The sequence below is a fragment of the Saccopteryx leptura genome, chromosome 6 (assembly GCF_036850995.1).
Source record: "Saccopteryx leptura isolate mSacLep1 chromosome 6, mSacLep1_pri_phased_curated, whole genome shotgun sequence".
NCBI lineage: Eukaryota > Metazoa > Chordata > Mammalia > Chiroptera > Emballonuridae > Saccopteryx > Saccopteryx leptura.
The window spans coordinates 28,172,035-28,188,917 of NC_089508.1; the positions used below are offsets into that span (position 1 = coordinate 28,172,035).

The 16,883-nt window shown below is 44.2% G+C and overlaps 1 protein-coding gene and 1 non-coding gene across 9 annotated transcripts in view; both read left to right on the plus strand.

The window, feature by feature from the left end:
* The window catches only part of NUMB (NUMB endocytic adaptor protein), a 177,174-nt gene that overhangs the window by 157,265 nt on the left and 3,026 nt on the right, over nucleotides 1-16,883 (plus strand). For 5 of the 8 annotated variants that reach the window (XM_066343083.1, XM_066343080.1, XM_066343084.1 and 2 more), the window contains 6 exons: nucleotides 238-312; nucleotides 3,213-3,353; nucleotides 8,530-8,734; nucleotides 10,748-11,041; nucleotides 12,619-12,768; nucleotides 16,424-16,570. In XM_066343083.1, the coding sequence (XP_066199180.1) occupies nucleotides 238-312; nucleotides 3,213-3,353; nucleotides 8,530-8,734; nucleotides 10,748-11,041; nucleotides 12,619-12,768; nucleotides 16,424-16,570 (1,012 nt within the window). The remainder of the gene's footprint in view (nucleotides 1-237; nucleotides 313-3,212; nucleotides 3,354-8,529; nucleotides 8,735-10,747; nucleotides 11,042-12,618; nucleotides 12,769-16,423; nucleotides 16,571-16,883) is intronic. The other 3 variants (XM_066343086.1, XM_066343087.1, XM_066343085.1) reach the window with 2 other exon arrangements.
* On the plus strand, nucleotides 9,558-9,633 carry TRNAA-CGC (transfer RNA alanine (anticodon CGC)). The gene has a single exon. It is a non-coding gene; the product is annotated as a tRNA-Ala (tRNA).

Sequence of the window (16,883 nt, forward strand, 5' to 3'; positions counted from 1 at the left end):
ACTTAATTTTATCATATTGTTTTGCATTGTGTTTCTAGAATAATGGCTTTGGCTTGTTTTTTCCTGAATGTTTCTGCAGTTTGGTTTTAATATATGGTTTTGGGCAACCTTCCAGACTACATTTGTACTTATGGTTTTGGAAGGCAGAAGTCAGTGTTTATGATGGAAGATGACTTTTTTTTTTAATATTATATATGTGTGTCTCTCCCCTCCTTCCTTTTTGGTTTCTCTCAAAAGACTGGAAAGAAAGCAGTTAAGGCAGTCCTGTGGGTATCAGCAGATGGACTCAGAGTTGTGGATGAAAAAACTAAGGTAAAACTTTTATAAATTTAAATGTAGCTGCTCTTGTGGTTTTTAATCCCTAATGCCAAATATAATGCCATCAAGCAGCTGCAGTCACTGTACCCTTCCCTTTTGTCCAAAGTACGTCTTCTGAGACTAGTTAATGTTTAGGAAACCAATCTCGTTACTCATTTACCATATAAAAACTAGTATTTTCTCAGCATTTTGCTCTACATGACACAGCATGTTTAGCCCACCAAGTGTTTTCACTTAATGTTAAGATCTGAGTTCTGTTTTTATTGTTACACATTTTTAAAAAATGTTTACCCCCACAAATTTCATGTAAAAGATGATAGACCTTTTACCACAGTTTAAATTTTTTTTGAAAGATGATGGACCACATTAGAAATAGAAATTTCTTCTTTTTCCTTAAAAAAACCCCACAGCATTGTATTTTTAGAAAGTGATATTTGAACCTACTTTTTTTTTTTACAGAGACAGAGAGAGAGTCAGAGAGAGGGATAGACAGGGACAGACAGACAGGAATGGAGAGATGAGAGGCATCAATCATTAGTTTTTCATTGCGCATTGCGACACCTTAATTGTTCATTGATTGCTCTCCCATACGTGCCTTGACCGAGGGCCTTCAACAGACTGAGTAACCCCTTGCTGGAGTCAGCGACCTTGGGCTCAAGCTGGCGACCTCAGGGTCTCGAACCTGGGTCCTCTGCATCCCAGTCCAACGCTCTATCCACTGCGCCACCGCCTGGTCAGGCAAACCTACTATTTTTTTAAAGACTTTATTTATTGATTTTAGGGAAAGAGGAGAGAGAGATTGGGGGGGAGGAGTGGGAAGCATCAACTCATAGTAGTTGCTTCTCTTATGTGCCTTGACTGGGCAAGCCAGGGGTTTCGAACCTGAGGTCTCAGCATTCCAGGTCAATTCTCTATTCACTGTGCCAGCACACGTCAGGCTGGACCTGCTATTTAACTGAAAACCTGACTTAAGTGAAATCTCAAGGACTAGTAAGTGGTTCATTTGGTTATTAACATTTACTTAGAATCCACACAATATCTCAAGTCATAGGTAGCATTTTGCATTTGAGAGAAAGTGATCCTACAGGCCTAAATAAGAATATTGACATAGACTCCTCCCTTAGAGTTACATAAGTACATTATGTAAGTACATTAATCATTAATTTAAATTTTCTAAGAGACCTAAAGTCTGGAGGAATTTTAACAAGAATGCAGTTTTTGCCTGACCAGGTGGTGGCGCAGTGGATAGAGTGTCGGACTGGTATACAAAGGACTCAGGTTCAAGACCCCGAGCTCGCTAGCTTGAGTGCGAGCTCATCTGGTTTGAGCAAAAGCTCACCAGCTTGGACCCAAGGTCTCTGGCTCGAGCAAGGGGTTACTCGGTCTGCTGAAGGCCCGTGGTCAAGGCACATATGAGAAAGCAATCAATGAACAACTAAGGTATCACAATGCAAAACAAAAAACTAATGATTGATGCTTCTCATCTGTTCGTTCCTGTCTGTCTGTCCCTGTCTATCCCTCTCTCTGACTCTCTCTCTGTCTCTGTAAAAAAAATAATAAAATAAATAAATAAAATGCAGTTTTTTAGAAAAACTCAAATGTCACTGGACCGGGGAGAAAGACTGGCAGGTAAAGAGCAGTTTGATGGGTCCCTTGCCTGATACATTTATGTGATCTTAATATAGCTGCTTGTTAGTTATTTTGACCTTTCATGTAAAGCTTTTTCTTTTTTTAATGTTCAGGAGAACTGGTAGTGTTAAATGCACATGAGTCTTAGAAACGATTATTTTAATTATATTATTTTTAAGAACTTACATAGTTCTTATAATTTTTTTGGATAAAATTTGTTTTTATAATTTTTTGGGATGAGATTTGTACATGGAGGCTGTTTTTGTTTTGTACGTTAGTAAGCAAGTGATGTTTCCCCCTGGTGGCTGCTTATAGCACTGACATAAATTAGTTCTTTCCACATGTAATCACAGTAATGGGTGGATTGTCACTCTTGGACCCACTATGAGTGGAAAATAAATTTTGCAATGTGTATAATTTATAAAAGGTTCATATAGTTAGAATATATAAATAACTCTTACATATCAATAGGAAAATGACAGACAACCAAAGACAATCACTTTGGTAAAGAGGAAATTCATAGTAATCAAGGTTATGAAAAATAAAATCATAATGAGCCACCAAAATTGCAAAATTTTTAAAAGTTGGCAAATTTGTGGAACAATGGGCATTCTCAGTGATGCTGTATATACGCCATTTAGTTTGATTGTATGTTTTAGTACTTACAGCCCCATCTCAGCATCTGGGAATGCTAGACCATGGGGGTATCACACACAGGTGCCTCAGAGCCCCTAGCTTTAAAAGAACATTTTGATTAATGTGTATACTATGTATATATTAGGTCATTCAGCAAGTATATAAACAGAAAATCCTCAAAATTAAATGATCAATAAGTTAATAAGTATACTGCTCACAAAAATTAGGGGATATTTTATAGCTTCATATTTGTTTTGAATATATAGAAGTATATATAGAACTATCTGGGAATGTTATTAAATAAGTTATATGGAAATTGGATTAAATATCTTGATTTACATATATTGCAAATCAAACATACAGTCTACCATGATCAGATTAGAATCTGCAAGCATATGTTTTAGAACATGAAAATGAGGTGAGGGAGGCATCTGGGCAGAGGGCCTCATGGGGTCTCGCTGAGGTCAGATTCTTAGTATTCAGACTGCTGGCCTCAGGTCTCACTATTCCATAGGCTCGGTGCATTAGATGTCAGGATTCTATATTATGAAATGACCACTCTGTGTTTCTTCTGAGAAGCTGGGATAACCTCATAAGTTTTCTGTTCCTTTGTGCTTCTCTTTTTCTAGGACCTCATAGTTGACCAGACAATAGAAAAAGTGTCTTTCTGTGCCCCGGATAGGAACTTTGATAGAGCCTTCTCTTACATATGTCGTGATGGCACCACTCGGCGCTGGATCTGTCATTGCTTCATGGCCGTCAAGGACACAGTGAGTTCAACATGGATATTTCATGACTAGCCTCAGTTAGCTAAGCTCCTTCTGGGTTGGCTCAGTCAAGCAGTTTCCACTACAATTTTGACAAGTACATGCTGTTAACAATACTTGGGAGTGCCTGAACTAACCTGCTTTCATTCCTTTTATTCAAGTAATCCACAGTCTTGGTGTGACCCTGCACCTCAGAGAACAGATGATTAGCTGAGATCCAAGGTCATTAAAGGAAAGTAGAAGTGTTCTAGTGAGGGTGGCTGCTAAACTTTATTCGAAACTTCATTATTAGAACTGTTTTAAAGGTTCTTACATGTATTTGTTTGCTAAGATATCTGGGTAGAAGATAGATACTGGCATTTGAAAGGTGCTTATAAATGTATTTACAAAGAGATTCTATTACAAATGAAAAAACCTGAGTTGGAGTATGTTTTAAATTAATTAAAAAAGTAGAATACTAAGTTATGGTGTAAGGAAGTGTGCTAAAAATTGTTGGATAGTAGAAATTTTTGTTTTTTTTAAAAAATAGAGAATAACTTACTGTATGGCCCTTATGTAAATTACCCAAAATTCTGACATGAAAGACAAGTCTTTCACATGATTATGATGATCTTTGCTGTAATTACAGTGAGGTAATGAGTGTATAATTTCTGAGTTTTTAAAAGTCCAGACAGAATAAGGAAGCATAGCCATTCATGAAGGCTACAACTCAGTAAACTCTTGCCAAGGTTTAACTTGGAAGAGAAGTAGTGACCATACTCTAAAATTGACCAAAAGAGTGTTTTTTTCCTTTTTCTTTTTTTGTGGCAGAGACAGAGAGTCAGAGAGAGGGACAGACAGACAGGAAGGGAGAGAGATGAGAAACATCAGTTCTTTGTTGCAGCTCCTTAATTGTTCATTGATTGCTTTCTCATATGTGCCTTGACCAGGGGGCTACAGCAGACCGAGTGACCCCTTGCTCGAGCCAGTGACCTTGGGCTCAAGCTAGTGAGCTTTGCTCAAACCAGATGAGCTGCGCTCAAGCTGACGACCTCAGGGTCTCAAACCTGGGTCCTCCACATCCCAGTCCAACACTCTATCTACTGCATCACTGCCTGGTCAAGCTGACCAAAAGGGTTGTTTTAAGTTCTTGATGACAGTGATATAAACATCTATTAGGAGCTTAGACTCTGGATCAAATCTAAGTTCCAGACTCAATTCTCATTCATTCTAACTGTAGGATTTGTGGCAAGTTATTTAACATTCTCTAAGCCTCAGTATTCACTTCTATAAAATGGAGATTACAGTTGTGAAAACTTAGATAATGAATATAAGCACTCTTAGCATAGGGTCTGGCACATGATAACTGCTCTAAAAATAGTGACTATTATTATTAAAGCTGTTTCTCCAGCTGGGTCTGGGATGAGGCTTGAGGAGCAATCTGTCTTCAAGAACTTGTATCCTAAACCTGAGGAGAAAGAATAAGCTTCTTTGGCCTATAGCTCTGTCCTTGTCATAGAGCTGTGTGACAGTGCACACAAGTTCTAAGACTCTCAATACTCTCTCCTATTTCAGGCTTTCGTACCTACCCTTATTTCATCCTCCTAAAAGGTTAGATGGAAATGCTTGTGAGTCCATAAAGAATTCAGTCTGTCAGTCTTTTTTTTTAATTTTTATTTTAGTGAGAGGAGGGGAGGGAGAGACAGACTTCACATGTGCCCTGACCAGGATCCTCCTGGCAAGCCCATGGTGGGGGTTGGGGGTGGGGGGTGATGCTCCGCCCATCTGGGACCCTTGTCCTGTTGCAACTAGAGCCATTTTTTTAAGCTCCTGAGGTGGAGGCCATGGAGCCATCCTTAGTGCCCAGGGCCAATCAAGCCATGGCTGCAGGAGGGGAGAAGAAGAGAGGGAGAGAGAAAAGCAAGAGGGGGAGGCGTGGAGAAGCAGATGGGTACTCTCCTGTGTGCCCTGGCTGGGAATCAAACCCGGGCATCCACATGCCAGGCCAACGCTCTAACACTGAGCCAACCGGCCAGGGCCAGTCTGTCAGTTTTTAAACAGTCACATGAAATCTTACAGTTCATAGTCATGTGCAATTTTAGGGACAAAGAAGCATTTCAAACATTACCTCTCCTTGTGATACCTGATATTGGCATACAAAATTCAATTAAATTACTTGCTCAGAGCTATATGTTGGAGTAGCTGCCTACATGGTTTGATTTTGAAAACACAAAAAGGGTCACTGTTCTCAAACATATCTTCTCACTGTTAATGATGCCGATAGTTATTACCTCATCTCTAACTTTTGTGGGGTTTTTTAGCAAGTGAAAGAGAGACAGGAACGGAGAGAGATGAGAAGCCTCATAGTTGAGCGCCTCATAGTTGAGGCACTTTACTTGTTCTTTGATTGCTTCTCATACATGCCTTGACTGGGCAGGGGTGGGCATGGGCTCCAGCTGAGCCAGCGACCCCCTGCTTACGCCAGTGAACTTGGGCTCAAGCCAGTGACGATGATCCCATGCTCAAGGTGATGACTCTGCACTCAAACCAGATGAACCTGTACTCTGGTCAGTGATCTCAGGATTTCAAATCTGGAACCTCAGCGTCCCAGGTCAACAACACTCTATCTACTGCACCACTACTGGTCAGGACTCGATCTCTAACTTCTTAATTATGCAGTTAGGGAAATGCTTTAAAGTACAGATAATTCCCAATGAAATACTATGCAGCAATAAAAAAGAATGAAATCTTGACATTTGTAACATCATGGATGGCCCTAGAAGGTACTATGCTAAGTGAAATAAGTCAGACAGAGGAAGACAAATACTATATGGTTTCATTTACATGTGGACTCTTAAAAAAAAAAGAAAAGAACAAAATAAGAACAGACTCATAGAAACAGGACCAAAGGGAAGGTTACCATAAGACAGAGGGTTGGGAGGAGGGTTGGGGGAAAAGGTGCATGGGAATATAGTCGATAATAAATAAGTAAAATGAACAAGAATATGAAAATAAAATAAAAATAACCTTGGTAAAAACAATCGATTGGATTTATTAAATTTACTCTTAGTAATCAATCTAGTGTATCTTTAAAACAATATTTAGTTTATATAAGCCCTCCTCTCCTCCAACAAACAAGTATGTTTTTTCTGTTTAATTCCTTTATAAGTAGAAAGTATGGCCTGACCAAGCAGTGGTGTAATGGATAGAGCTTCTGACTGAGATGAGGAGGACCCAGGTTCGAAACCTCGAGGTCACCAGCTTGAGCGTGGGTTCATTTGGCTTGAGCGCAGGGTCACTGGCTTGAGGAAGGGGTCACTGGCTTGAGGAAGGGGTCACTCGCTCTGCTGTAGCCCCCCGGTTAAGGCACAGATGAGAAAGCAATCACTGAATAACTAAGGTGCCACAATGAAGAATTTATGCTTCTAATCTCTCTCCTTTCCTGTCTGTCTATCCCTAGCTGTTTCTCTCTCTGACTCTCTGTCTCTGTCACAAAAAAAAAAGGGGGCCTGACCTGTGGTGGCACAGTGGATAAAGCGTCGACCTGGAAATGCTGAGGTCGCCGGTTCGAAACCCTGGGCTTGCCTGGTCAAGGCACATATGGGAGTTGATGCTTCCAGCTCCTCCCCCCCTTCTCTCTCTCTGTCTCTCCTCTCTCTCTCCCTCTGTCTCTCCCTCTCCTCTCCAAAAATGAATAAATAAAAATTTAAAAAAAAAAAGGTAGAAAGTGTGGATGAAAACATGCTTTAACTTTTGCCTGTGTGTGGTCGGGAGGTGGTGTTGGGGTGAGAGCTAGAAAAATAGAGAAGGTATCGGAGAAAGCCAAAACGCCCTGCGGGCTAGAATGGGAAAGCATACTTGGGGGGAGTATTCCAAAAGAGCGGACTGAGAAAGCTAAGCTTTCCTTTACCTGACTCCCTTCTCATCGCTGGAGTTGTATTTATATATTTTAAGTTTTAAATTTGTACCCTTTTTTCAGACATGTTGGCAGTATATTTAAGCTCATGAAATTTGACATGCTTTTCCAGTGGTTCTTAGAAATGCTTAGTAAATATTCCCACTGTTTCCCTAAATGTCAAATTGAGTTTGGCATTTCAAGATTTAGGACTTAGAACCTTCAGCACTGTCTCCTAATCTGGTGGCCAGAGCTACCTTGAGTGACAGAGGAGCTTGACTAAGAAGGCAGTCCCAGTGGCTGCTCACACAAACATAGGTTGCTGATGGTCACTTTACCTAATGCCTGCTACAGTAAAGGATCATAAGCATTATCTAAGGTAATTTATTCATTTAAAATAATTTAGCATATTAGTATATCAAAATCTAAGCTCGAGTTCCCAACATTTTGTTTTGTGTAAAAACAGACTTATTTTGATCCAAGCTCATTTGTAATTGTTGCTACGGTAACTTTAAAAATAACATTTGCTGGCCCTGGCCGGTTGGCTCAGTGGTAGAGCGTCGGCCTGGCGTGCAGAAGTCCAGGGTTCGATTCCCGGCTAGAGCACACAGGAGAAGCGCCCATCTGCTTCTCCACCCCTCCCCCTCTCCTTCCTCTCTGTCTCTCTCTTCACCTCCCGCGGCAAGGCTCCATTGGAGCAAAGATGGCCCGGGCACTGGGGATGGCTCCTTGGCCTCTGCCCCAGGCGCTGGAGTGGCTCTGGTCGCCACAGAGCAACGCCCCGGAGGGGCAGAGCATCGCCCCCTGGTGGGCGTGCTGGGTGGATCCCGGTCGGGCGCATGCGGGAGTCAGTCTGACTGTCTCTCCCCGTTTCCAGCTTCAGAAAAATACAAAAATAAAAAATAAAAATAAAAAATAACATTTGCCTGACCAGGTGGTGGCACAGTGAAAGAGCGTTGGACTGGGATGTGGAGGACCCAGATTCGAGACCTCGAGGTTGCCAGCTTGAGCGCGGGCTCATCTGGTTTGAGTAAAGCTCACCAGCTTGGACCCAAGGTCGCTGGCTTGAGCAAGGGGTCACTCGGTCTGCTGAAGGCCCACGGTCAAGGCACATATGAGAAAGCAATCAATGAACAACTAAGGTGTCGCAACGAAAAACTGATGATTGATGCTTCTCATCTCTCTCCGTTCCTGTCTGTCTGTCCCTATCTATCCCTCTTTCTGACTCTCTCTCTGTCTCTTCTGTCTCTGTAAAAAAAAAATAATAATAATACTAACTTTTTGTGAACCTTCTGTTATATACAGGGTGAAAGATTGAGCCACGCCGTAGGCTGTGCATTTGCAGCCTGCTTAGAACGGAAGCAGAAGAGGGAGAAGGAGTGTGGAGTGACTGCTACGTTTGATGCCAGTCGGACCACTTTTACAAGAGAAGGATCATTCCGCATCACAACAGCCACTGAACAAGCAGAAAGAGAGGAGATCATGAAGCAAATCCAAGATGCCAAGAAAGGTATTGTCTGTTCTGCGGCAGTGAGGACAAGCTCGTCCCACTCTTTTTCCTATAGCCCTGTCTTAGCAGCATGTGAATTGTGCAGAATGAGTTGTTTTCAGGTACACATGGCAGCATAGAGGAAATGCCTGCACAGCATTCCAGTTACTCAGGAACCTGGTGCCTGAAGGTGGGGTGGGTGTATTTTCAAACTAAGTGGTAGGGCTTGGGGAACATGCTTTGCATTCTTGTGTATAGCTGGGGTTGAAACAAACAAGAAATATTTTGGAATTAAACAGTTCAGTTTAAATATACATTAATATAATTTTGCTAACTTTTTACTATATTCTCTTTCAGTTCTAAAACAGTCATTTTGGGTAATATTAATATAATACTGACCTGAATACAGCTCTTATTCTTAAGCCAAAAAAAAAAAAAAAGAGCCCTGGCCAGTTGGCTCAGCGGTAGAGCGTCAACCCAGCATGTGGAAGTCCCAGGTTCAATTCCTGGCCAGGGCACACAGGAAAAGCCCCCATCTGCTTCTCCACCCTTCCCCCTCTCCCTTCTCTCTGTCTCTCTCTTCCCCTCCCACAGCTAGGGCTCCATTGGAGCAAAGTTGGCCCGGGCGCTGAGGATGGCTCCATGACCTCTGCCTCAGGTGCTAGAATGGCTCTGTTACATCAGAGCGATGTCCCAGATGGGCAGAGCATCGCCCCCTGGTGGACATGCCGGGTGGATTCCCGTCGGGTGCATGTGGGTGTCTTTCTGTCCGCCTCCTCCCCCCCACCCCCACCCCGCGTCTCACTTTGGAAAAATACCCCCTTAAAAAAGATACATATTTTAGGCCCTGGCCAGTTGGCTCAGTGGTAGAGTGTCGGCCTCGCGTGCAGGAGTCCTGGGTTCGATTCCCGGCCAGGGCACACAGGAGAAGCGCCCATCTGCTTCTCCACCCCTCCCCCCTCCTTCCTCTCTGTCTCTCTCTTCCCCTCCTGCAGCCAAGGCTCCATTGGAGCAAAGTTGGCCCGGGCGCTGAGGATGGCTCTGTGGCCTCTGCCTCAGGCGCTAGAATGGCTCTGGTTGCAACAGAGCGACACCCCAGATGGGCAGAGCAAAGCCCCCTGGTGGGCGTGCCGGGTGGATCCTGGTCGGGCACATGCGGGAGTCTGTCTGACTGCCTCCCCGTTGCCAACTACAGGAAAAAAAAAAATACATATTTTTATTTAAATTTAAATTAGATTGTGATTTTTTTTCCCATTTTTTAATAAACAGTTGTGCCAGGATACCATAGAATAAAGAACACTATGCTCTTTTTTATTAGAAAATTTAATATGTGTGTACAGTTATTTAGTGTGCGTCAGTGACTTTTTGCCTGAAAGCATCTCCTTTGATACCACCAAATAACACTGCTACACACAGCTGCTGCCACAGTGACTGAGCCCCAGCAACTACAGAGAATTGGGAGGGAAAGAGGAGAGGTTCTCCACGTTCAAATGGGACTTAGCTGATACATGGAAGCAGTCTTACATTTAAGTTTAAAATTTTACTTCTGTATGTTTTTATTCAAATGAGCCACAATGCATATTGTCCATGATTGAAAGACTGCTTTATGACATTCTTTAACATCTGATCAGACTTATGCCTATTTAGACCTTTCTTACTGCCACTCCCAAAGTCCTCTGCCCCAAACAAATAAGCAGACAAACATTGAAAACCATAAGCCATCAGTTTTTTAAGGACTTCACATAGGTACTATTCATACATACTATTTTTGTAATCTTGTTCAAAGTCTTAAATTACGAATCACTGCATGAGAATCAAAGATCTAATATTTGTGTCTTAGTAGATATAACATGTGACATGTAGTTGGTTAAACCTTTTGTTTGTTTGAAAAACAGATCTGAACCCTGTTTTTATAAGAGAATCTGGGAAGGTGATGGGTCAAAGGACCTAGGAAGGTTTTTGAGTTCCTCAGCTGTATGAACTCAGATTATTTGAAGACATCGTTAAGGTCCTCTTTCTCTTGACTTTCTTGAGCTGAAACAGATAAAACAGTTGTTGGGTCATCGGTGGCCCTGGGCAGCACTGCGCCGTCCCCGTCCTCTCCCACCTCTCCCACCTCGGATGCCACTGCCTCTCTGGAGATGAACAATCCTCATGCCATCCCTCGCCGCCACGCGCCGATTGAACAACTTGCTCGCCAAGGCTCTTTCCGAGGATTTCCTGCTCTTAGCCAGAAGATGTCACCCTTCAAACGCCAGCTTTCCCTGCGCATCAATGACCTGCCTTCCACCATGCAGAGGAAGACTGATTTTCCCATAAAAAATGCAGGTAACGAAGCACCCGCCTGATTCACTGGGTGCTCTAGCCTTGAAATGTTACCGTCACTTCCAGTGGAAATACTAGTCCCCCAAACTAGCCTACCCCCGTCCCAACCACCCCTCAGGCTGGTTTATGGTTAGATGTATCTTGTGTCATTTATTTCCCATTGGGAGAAAATTAAGGTTCATGGAGTAGATGTAAATCCTTCGTTTCTCTTTAACAGACAGGTAATAGAGCCATGATGGGAATTCCGAGCCTGAGCATTAGAGTTTGGGGCTTGTCCTGATAGAAGTGTGCTTATCACCTCTCATCTAACCTGCGTCCAAACATCAAGGGTCTCAAGTTTCCATTCTTATTATGCCATTTGGGACCCAGCAGGGAATTGATTATAAAGGCTTTGGAAACATATCCAGTTAAATAGCATTACTGTCAGATGAACCAGAAGAAAGGGATAAGTGCTGATTGTCCTTGTGGCTGGTTGGCTCCATAGGGAGGAAACTCTAAACGGGCCTCCCACATAAATCTAAGATCTGTTGTTCATCAGAGACAGTGGGCTTGCTCACACATATTCATTACCTTTCAGGACTGCCACACAGTCCTTTGTGTGGCCTCTGTACAGCTCAGCCCCGGTAGCTCTATCCTCATCATAAGATCCGGAGCTAAAGTGTCAGATCTGGTCAGTGCTTCTGTTGGACTCTGTTTTCCTTCACTCCGAGACCCATCCAGCCAGTGCTACAACAGAAGACGAGGAAGCTCTGTCTCAACAGGGCACTCTCACTGGTGTCGGAATAAAAGCACAGGAGTTCAGTTCTTTTGACGGATAAAACTAGGCCTAAAGAACAGGAGACTAGACAATTACTGAGGGTTGTTCCCGCTCTCAGCTTCTGTAAAACCTGAAACTTCAGATGCTTTAAGTACCTGTGTTCAGTCTCCTTCTGGAGCAAATGAGAACCAGAAACCATCATTCTCTTTTCATAGCTGTGCACACAGAGCACACGTAGATATCTTCCTCAGTGACACAGAGGTATCCCAAAGGCTTTGCGAACAAAGCCTCAGGAGCCGTGGACCTCACTTCACTTTTTCATGTTATCACAGATTATTACCTGGTTCTTTGAAGGAAAATGAGTGACAACACTGTCATAGCTTATCAAAGAGAAAAGGACCGAGCATCCACCAGGGCCCTTGACTTGAACCTGTTTTCTGATAGTTGCTAAGTAGCTTCAGAACCTGACTCACACCACAGCCCTGTGAACTGGTTGGAAGACAGCTTGCTCGTGTCTTCCAGAAAGATCTAGCTAACTGAACATGTTGGCACAAAAAGAGAACACCAGCTTCTCCACAGTGTCGCCCAGGAGAGGAAATAAAGGAATCCGGGGACGTGCAAGGGGGCAGCTAGACCTTAGTACGTGAATTGTTGACCTTCTCATCGGAAAAGCCATTGAAATAGTGGTCAGTAAAATTTTGAAGCTGCTTTTCCTTGAGACTTTTTCTTTCACAAATGCAGTATAAAATGCCGCCTGTATCTTGCTGGGGTATTTCAGGATTGCTCAGTTTCCTATCTGGACCACTTTCTGTTTGTCTCGCAGTGCCAGAGGCAGAAGGGGAAGCCGAGAGCATCAGCTCCCTGTGCTCACAGATCACCAATGCCTTCAGCATGCCCCCCGAGGACCCCTTCTCATCCGCCCCAATGACCAAACCAGTGACAGTGGTGGCACCACAGTCTCCTGCCTTTCAAGGTTAGTGCCCTCTGCGCCTGTGCAGTTGTTCTCTTTGAAACTATCATTTTTATGATGCTGCCCACTAACTGTAAGTTGGCATCCTGAGCTTTCCAAGAGCTGGTCAGACCCATCCATTTTCCTGTTTGCTAATGTCTCAGACGGAGTCATTTCCCCATGACATTGTCCTTGTGCTTTGTTCCCCTTCCTGTTTGCTGAGATGTCTGCATTCCTCATTTTGCATGTACCTCCCTGCCTTTCACCCATTCTGCTGGGAGCATCTGTGGTCCCAGCCACCGCTCTGTCTGCCACTTCACTGTGAGGAGTCAGAGCCCCGCCCGGGCTCCAGCAGCAGTGCCTGCCGGGTTCGGTGCTGCGCTTTCTTTAGTGCAGTGCTTTTCAACTCCTGCTCTTTTTGTCCCTCAAGGGAAACTTGGCATTTGTTGTCTGGAGACATTTTTGGGTTTCACAACTAGGTAAGGGGTAATTGGTACTGGCACCTGGGTAGAGGCCAGGAATGCCACTGAACATCTCCAGTGCACGGGCTAGCCACCCTCACAGCAAAGAACTACCCAGCCCAAAGTATCAGTAGTGCCAAGGCTGAGGTGCCCCAGACTCGTCTAGTCTCTCCCCTGTCTCAAGAGGCTCTTGAGTTCATGTCACCATCTATAACAAGTGTTCTAAAATCTGACTTTATGCCTGACCTGTGGTGGCACAGTGGATAAAGCGTCAACCTGGAAACGCTGAGGTTGCCGGTTCAAAACCCTGGGCTTGCCTAGTCAAGGCACATATGGGAGTTGATGCTTCCTGCTCCCCCCCCCTCCTCTCTATAATGAATAAATAAAATCTTTAAAAAATAAATAAAAAATAAATTTAAAAAAATCTGACTTTATAGCATAGAAGAGTTGTTTTTGGATACTGAGTTAACAGTTGGTATTAACACAGAGCTCAGCAAAGTCTGAAAAACTTACATTATAGACTTTTAGAACCTGAGCTTCTTGTAATCATCATCTCTTCATTTCTTGTGAGAGAGCTCAGAAAAGCTTTGCTGTGGACACTGCCCTGTTCTCATGGGGTAAGCTCCAGCATGCTGTTCCTCCAAGGAGTCCCTTTAAAACAACACCATCAAGCCTTTTATACCTTTATAGCCATGTGCACCAAAGAGCTTTTCACTCCATCTGACAAATATTTAGAATACCAATAAGAACGGGCACAATTTATTGAGCACCTAGTGCTTCCTGTCACATCATGGTAAGGCCTCATGTATGTTCTCATTTCATTTAATCCCCACAACAAGCCTTTGATATAAGCATTACAGATAAGGAAAAGGAGGCTCAGAGGGGTTAAGTAAATTGCCCAAAGTGCACGACCAGGCCCTGGCCGGTTGGCTCAGCGGTAGAGCGTCGGCCTGGCGTGCGGGGGTCCCGGGTTCGATTCCCGGCCAGGGCACATAGGTGAAGCGCCCATTTGCTTCTCTACCCCCACCCCCTCCTTCCTCTCTGTCTCTCTCTTCCCCTCCTGCAGCCAAGGCTCCATTGGAGCAAAGATGGCCCGGGCGCTGGGGATGGCTCCTTGGCCTCTGCCCCAGGTGCTAGAGTGGCTCTGGTCGCGGCAGAGCGACGCCCCGGAGGGGCAGAGCATCACCCCCTGGTGGGCAGAGCGTCGCCCCTGGTGGGCGTGCCGGGTGGATCCCGGTCGGGCGCATGTGGGAGTCTGTCTGACTGTCTCTCCCCGTTTCCAGCTTCAGAAAAAAAAAAAAAAAAAAAAAAAAAGTAAAGTGCACGACCAGGATTTAAACCAGGTCTTTCTGAATATAGTACCTGTTACATTCTACTGACGATATGCCTGTTCACAAAGCAGTAGGTGTAAAACTGAATAGAACATACTTCTTTCTCTGCCTTTAAGGGGCTCCCGTCTAAGGGTGAGCTAGTCTTTTAGTAAGCCCTAGGTAAATAGTACCAGTGCCACATAGCATGGTTGCCCAGTCCTGAAGAGGGAAGGATTGTAGGGTAGGGTAGGGGAAGGTGCCTGCTGTCTGTTCCATATTAAATGTGATAGCTGGGCTGAGGAGGTGAAACTGATGGAGAGTAAAAGAGCAGGCTCAGGGACAGAAGGAGAGAATAGGAGGTGCTTTGGGATATTAAGAACATTATTGAAAGAAAAAAATCTTCAAAAGAGGGAGATGAAATTGATTCTGTAGACAGTTACAGATTTATCAAGCAAATGAAAACATATACCAACTTTGATTTCTCATCTATAATATGGGGATAATGCCAGCCTTATTAGGTTTTTGAGAGAATTAAGTGAGATAATGCACACTGAAGTATTGTTAACATAGTGCCTAGCATATAATACAGCATCATTATATTTATCCCATTGGTATTGTTTGGTTTTTTTTCTTTTTTTTTTTTTCCCTCTTCTTTTTGTTTTTTTCTTTTTTGTATTTTTCTGAAGCTGGAAACAGGGAGAGACAGTCAGACAGACTCCTGCATGCGCCCGACCGGGATCCACCTGGCACGCCCAGCAGGGGCAACGCTCTGCCCACCAGGGGGCGATGCTCTGCCCCTCCGGGGCATTGCTCTGCCGCAACCAGAGCCACTCTAGCGCCTGGGGCAGAGGCCAAGGAGCCATCCCCAGTGCCCGGGCCATCTTTGCTCCAATGGAGCCTTGGCTGCGGGAGGGGAAGAGAGAGACAGAGAGGAAGGAGGGGGCAGGGGTGGAGAAGCAAATGGGCACTTCTCCTGTGTGCCCTGGCCGGGAATCGAATCCGGGTCCCCCGCACGCCAGGCCGACGCTCTACCGCTGAGCCAACCGGCCAGTGTTTTTGTTTTTTTGAGAAAGACAGATAGGAAGGGAGAGAGATAAGAAGCATCAACATTTAGTTGTGGCATGTTAGTTGTTCACTGATCACTTCTCATATGTGCTTGTCTTAGGGGGCTCCATCCGAGCAAGTAACCACTTGCTCAAGCCAGTGACCTTGGCCTTCAAGCCAGTAATCTTAGGGTTCAAGCCAGAGACCTTGGGGTCATGTCTATGATCCCATACTTAAGCTGGTGACCCCGCACTCAAGCTGATGAGCCTGGGCTCAAGCTGGAGAGCTCAGAGCTTCAAACCTGGGTCCTCAGTGTCCCAGGCCAATGCTCTATCCACTGTGCCACCGCCTGGTCATGCAGAGTTAGATTTTTATTTTTATTTTTTTTATTGATTTTAGCTAGAGAGGAAGGGGGATGGAGAGAGAGACAGGAACATCAGTCTGTTCTTGTATGTGTCCTAATCATGGATTGAACCAGGCAGCCTCTGTACTTTCCAGACGATGTTCTAACCAACCAAGCCATCTGGCCAGGGCAAGAGTTAGATTTTTGCTGCTTGTAGGACAAAGCAGCTCTGTTCGATTTAATTTGAAAATGTTTTTCTAGGCTTCATTTTCCCATACACATAGTTTCCTAGAACAGTCATTTGACTTTTTCAGTATAGCCATTTTAATTACAACCTCTAATTCCCTCTTTGCCAAAAGGTTTGTTTATTCATTACAACATGGTATGGTTAGCTCAACGCCAGCTTTTCTGACTATCTGTTCCACCAGTATTGCACATTGGCCTGACTGACCCAGCTGCAAGGGGTCACCTGTACACCCTGCATGAATTAACTCCATTGATGTTGTCTGCTCCCATTGTAGCTAATGGCACTGATTCAGCCTTCCATGTGCTTGCTGCTAAGCCAGCCCATACTGCTCTAGCACCCGTAGCAATGCCTGTGCGTGAAACCAACCCTTGGGCCCATGCCCTTGATGCTGTTAACAAGGGAATTGCAGCCACACATTCGGGTAAGGTGGCCACAGATGGTGGTGAGGATTCTGGGATCAGATAAGTGACCCTGGTTCAAAAATCAGCCATTTGCCTGAGTGGGAACCAGGGAGGAGCCCTTTTAGGAAAAGTATGTTTTCTCCTGGAAATAAGCTATTAAGAAAGGATGGGGAACTAAAGAGGTGAAATAGTTAGTTCTTAAGACTATAGAACAGAATCATCTAGAACTTTCATTCAATGGATTTCTTGGGTCCTACCCTGAGGGAGTCTGTCACTGGATTTGAGATGTGTGGACATGCCTGCAGGGTGAGGAGACCCAGCCTCCTACAATGG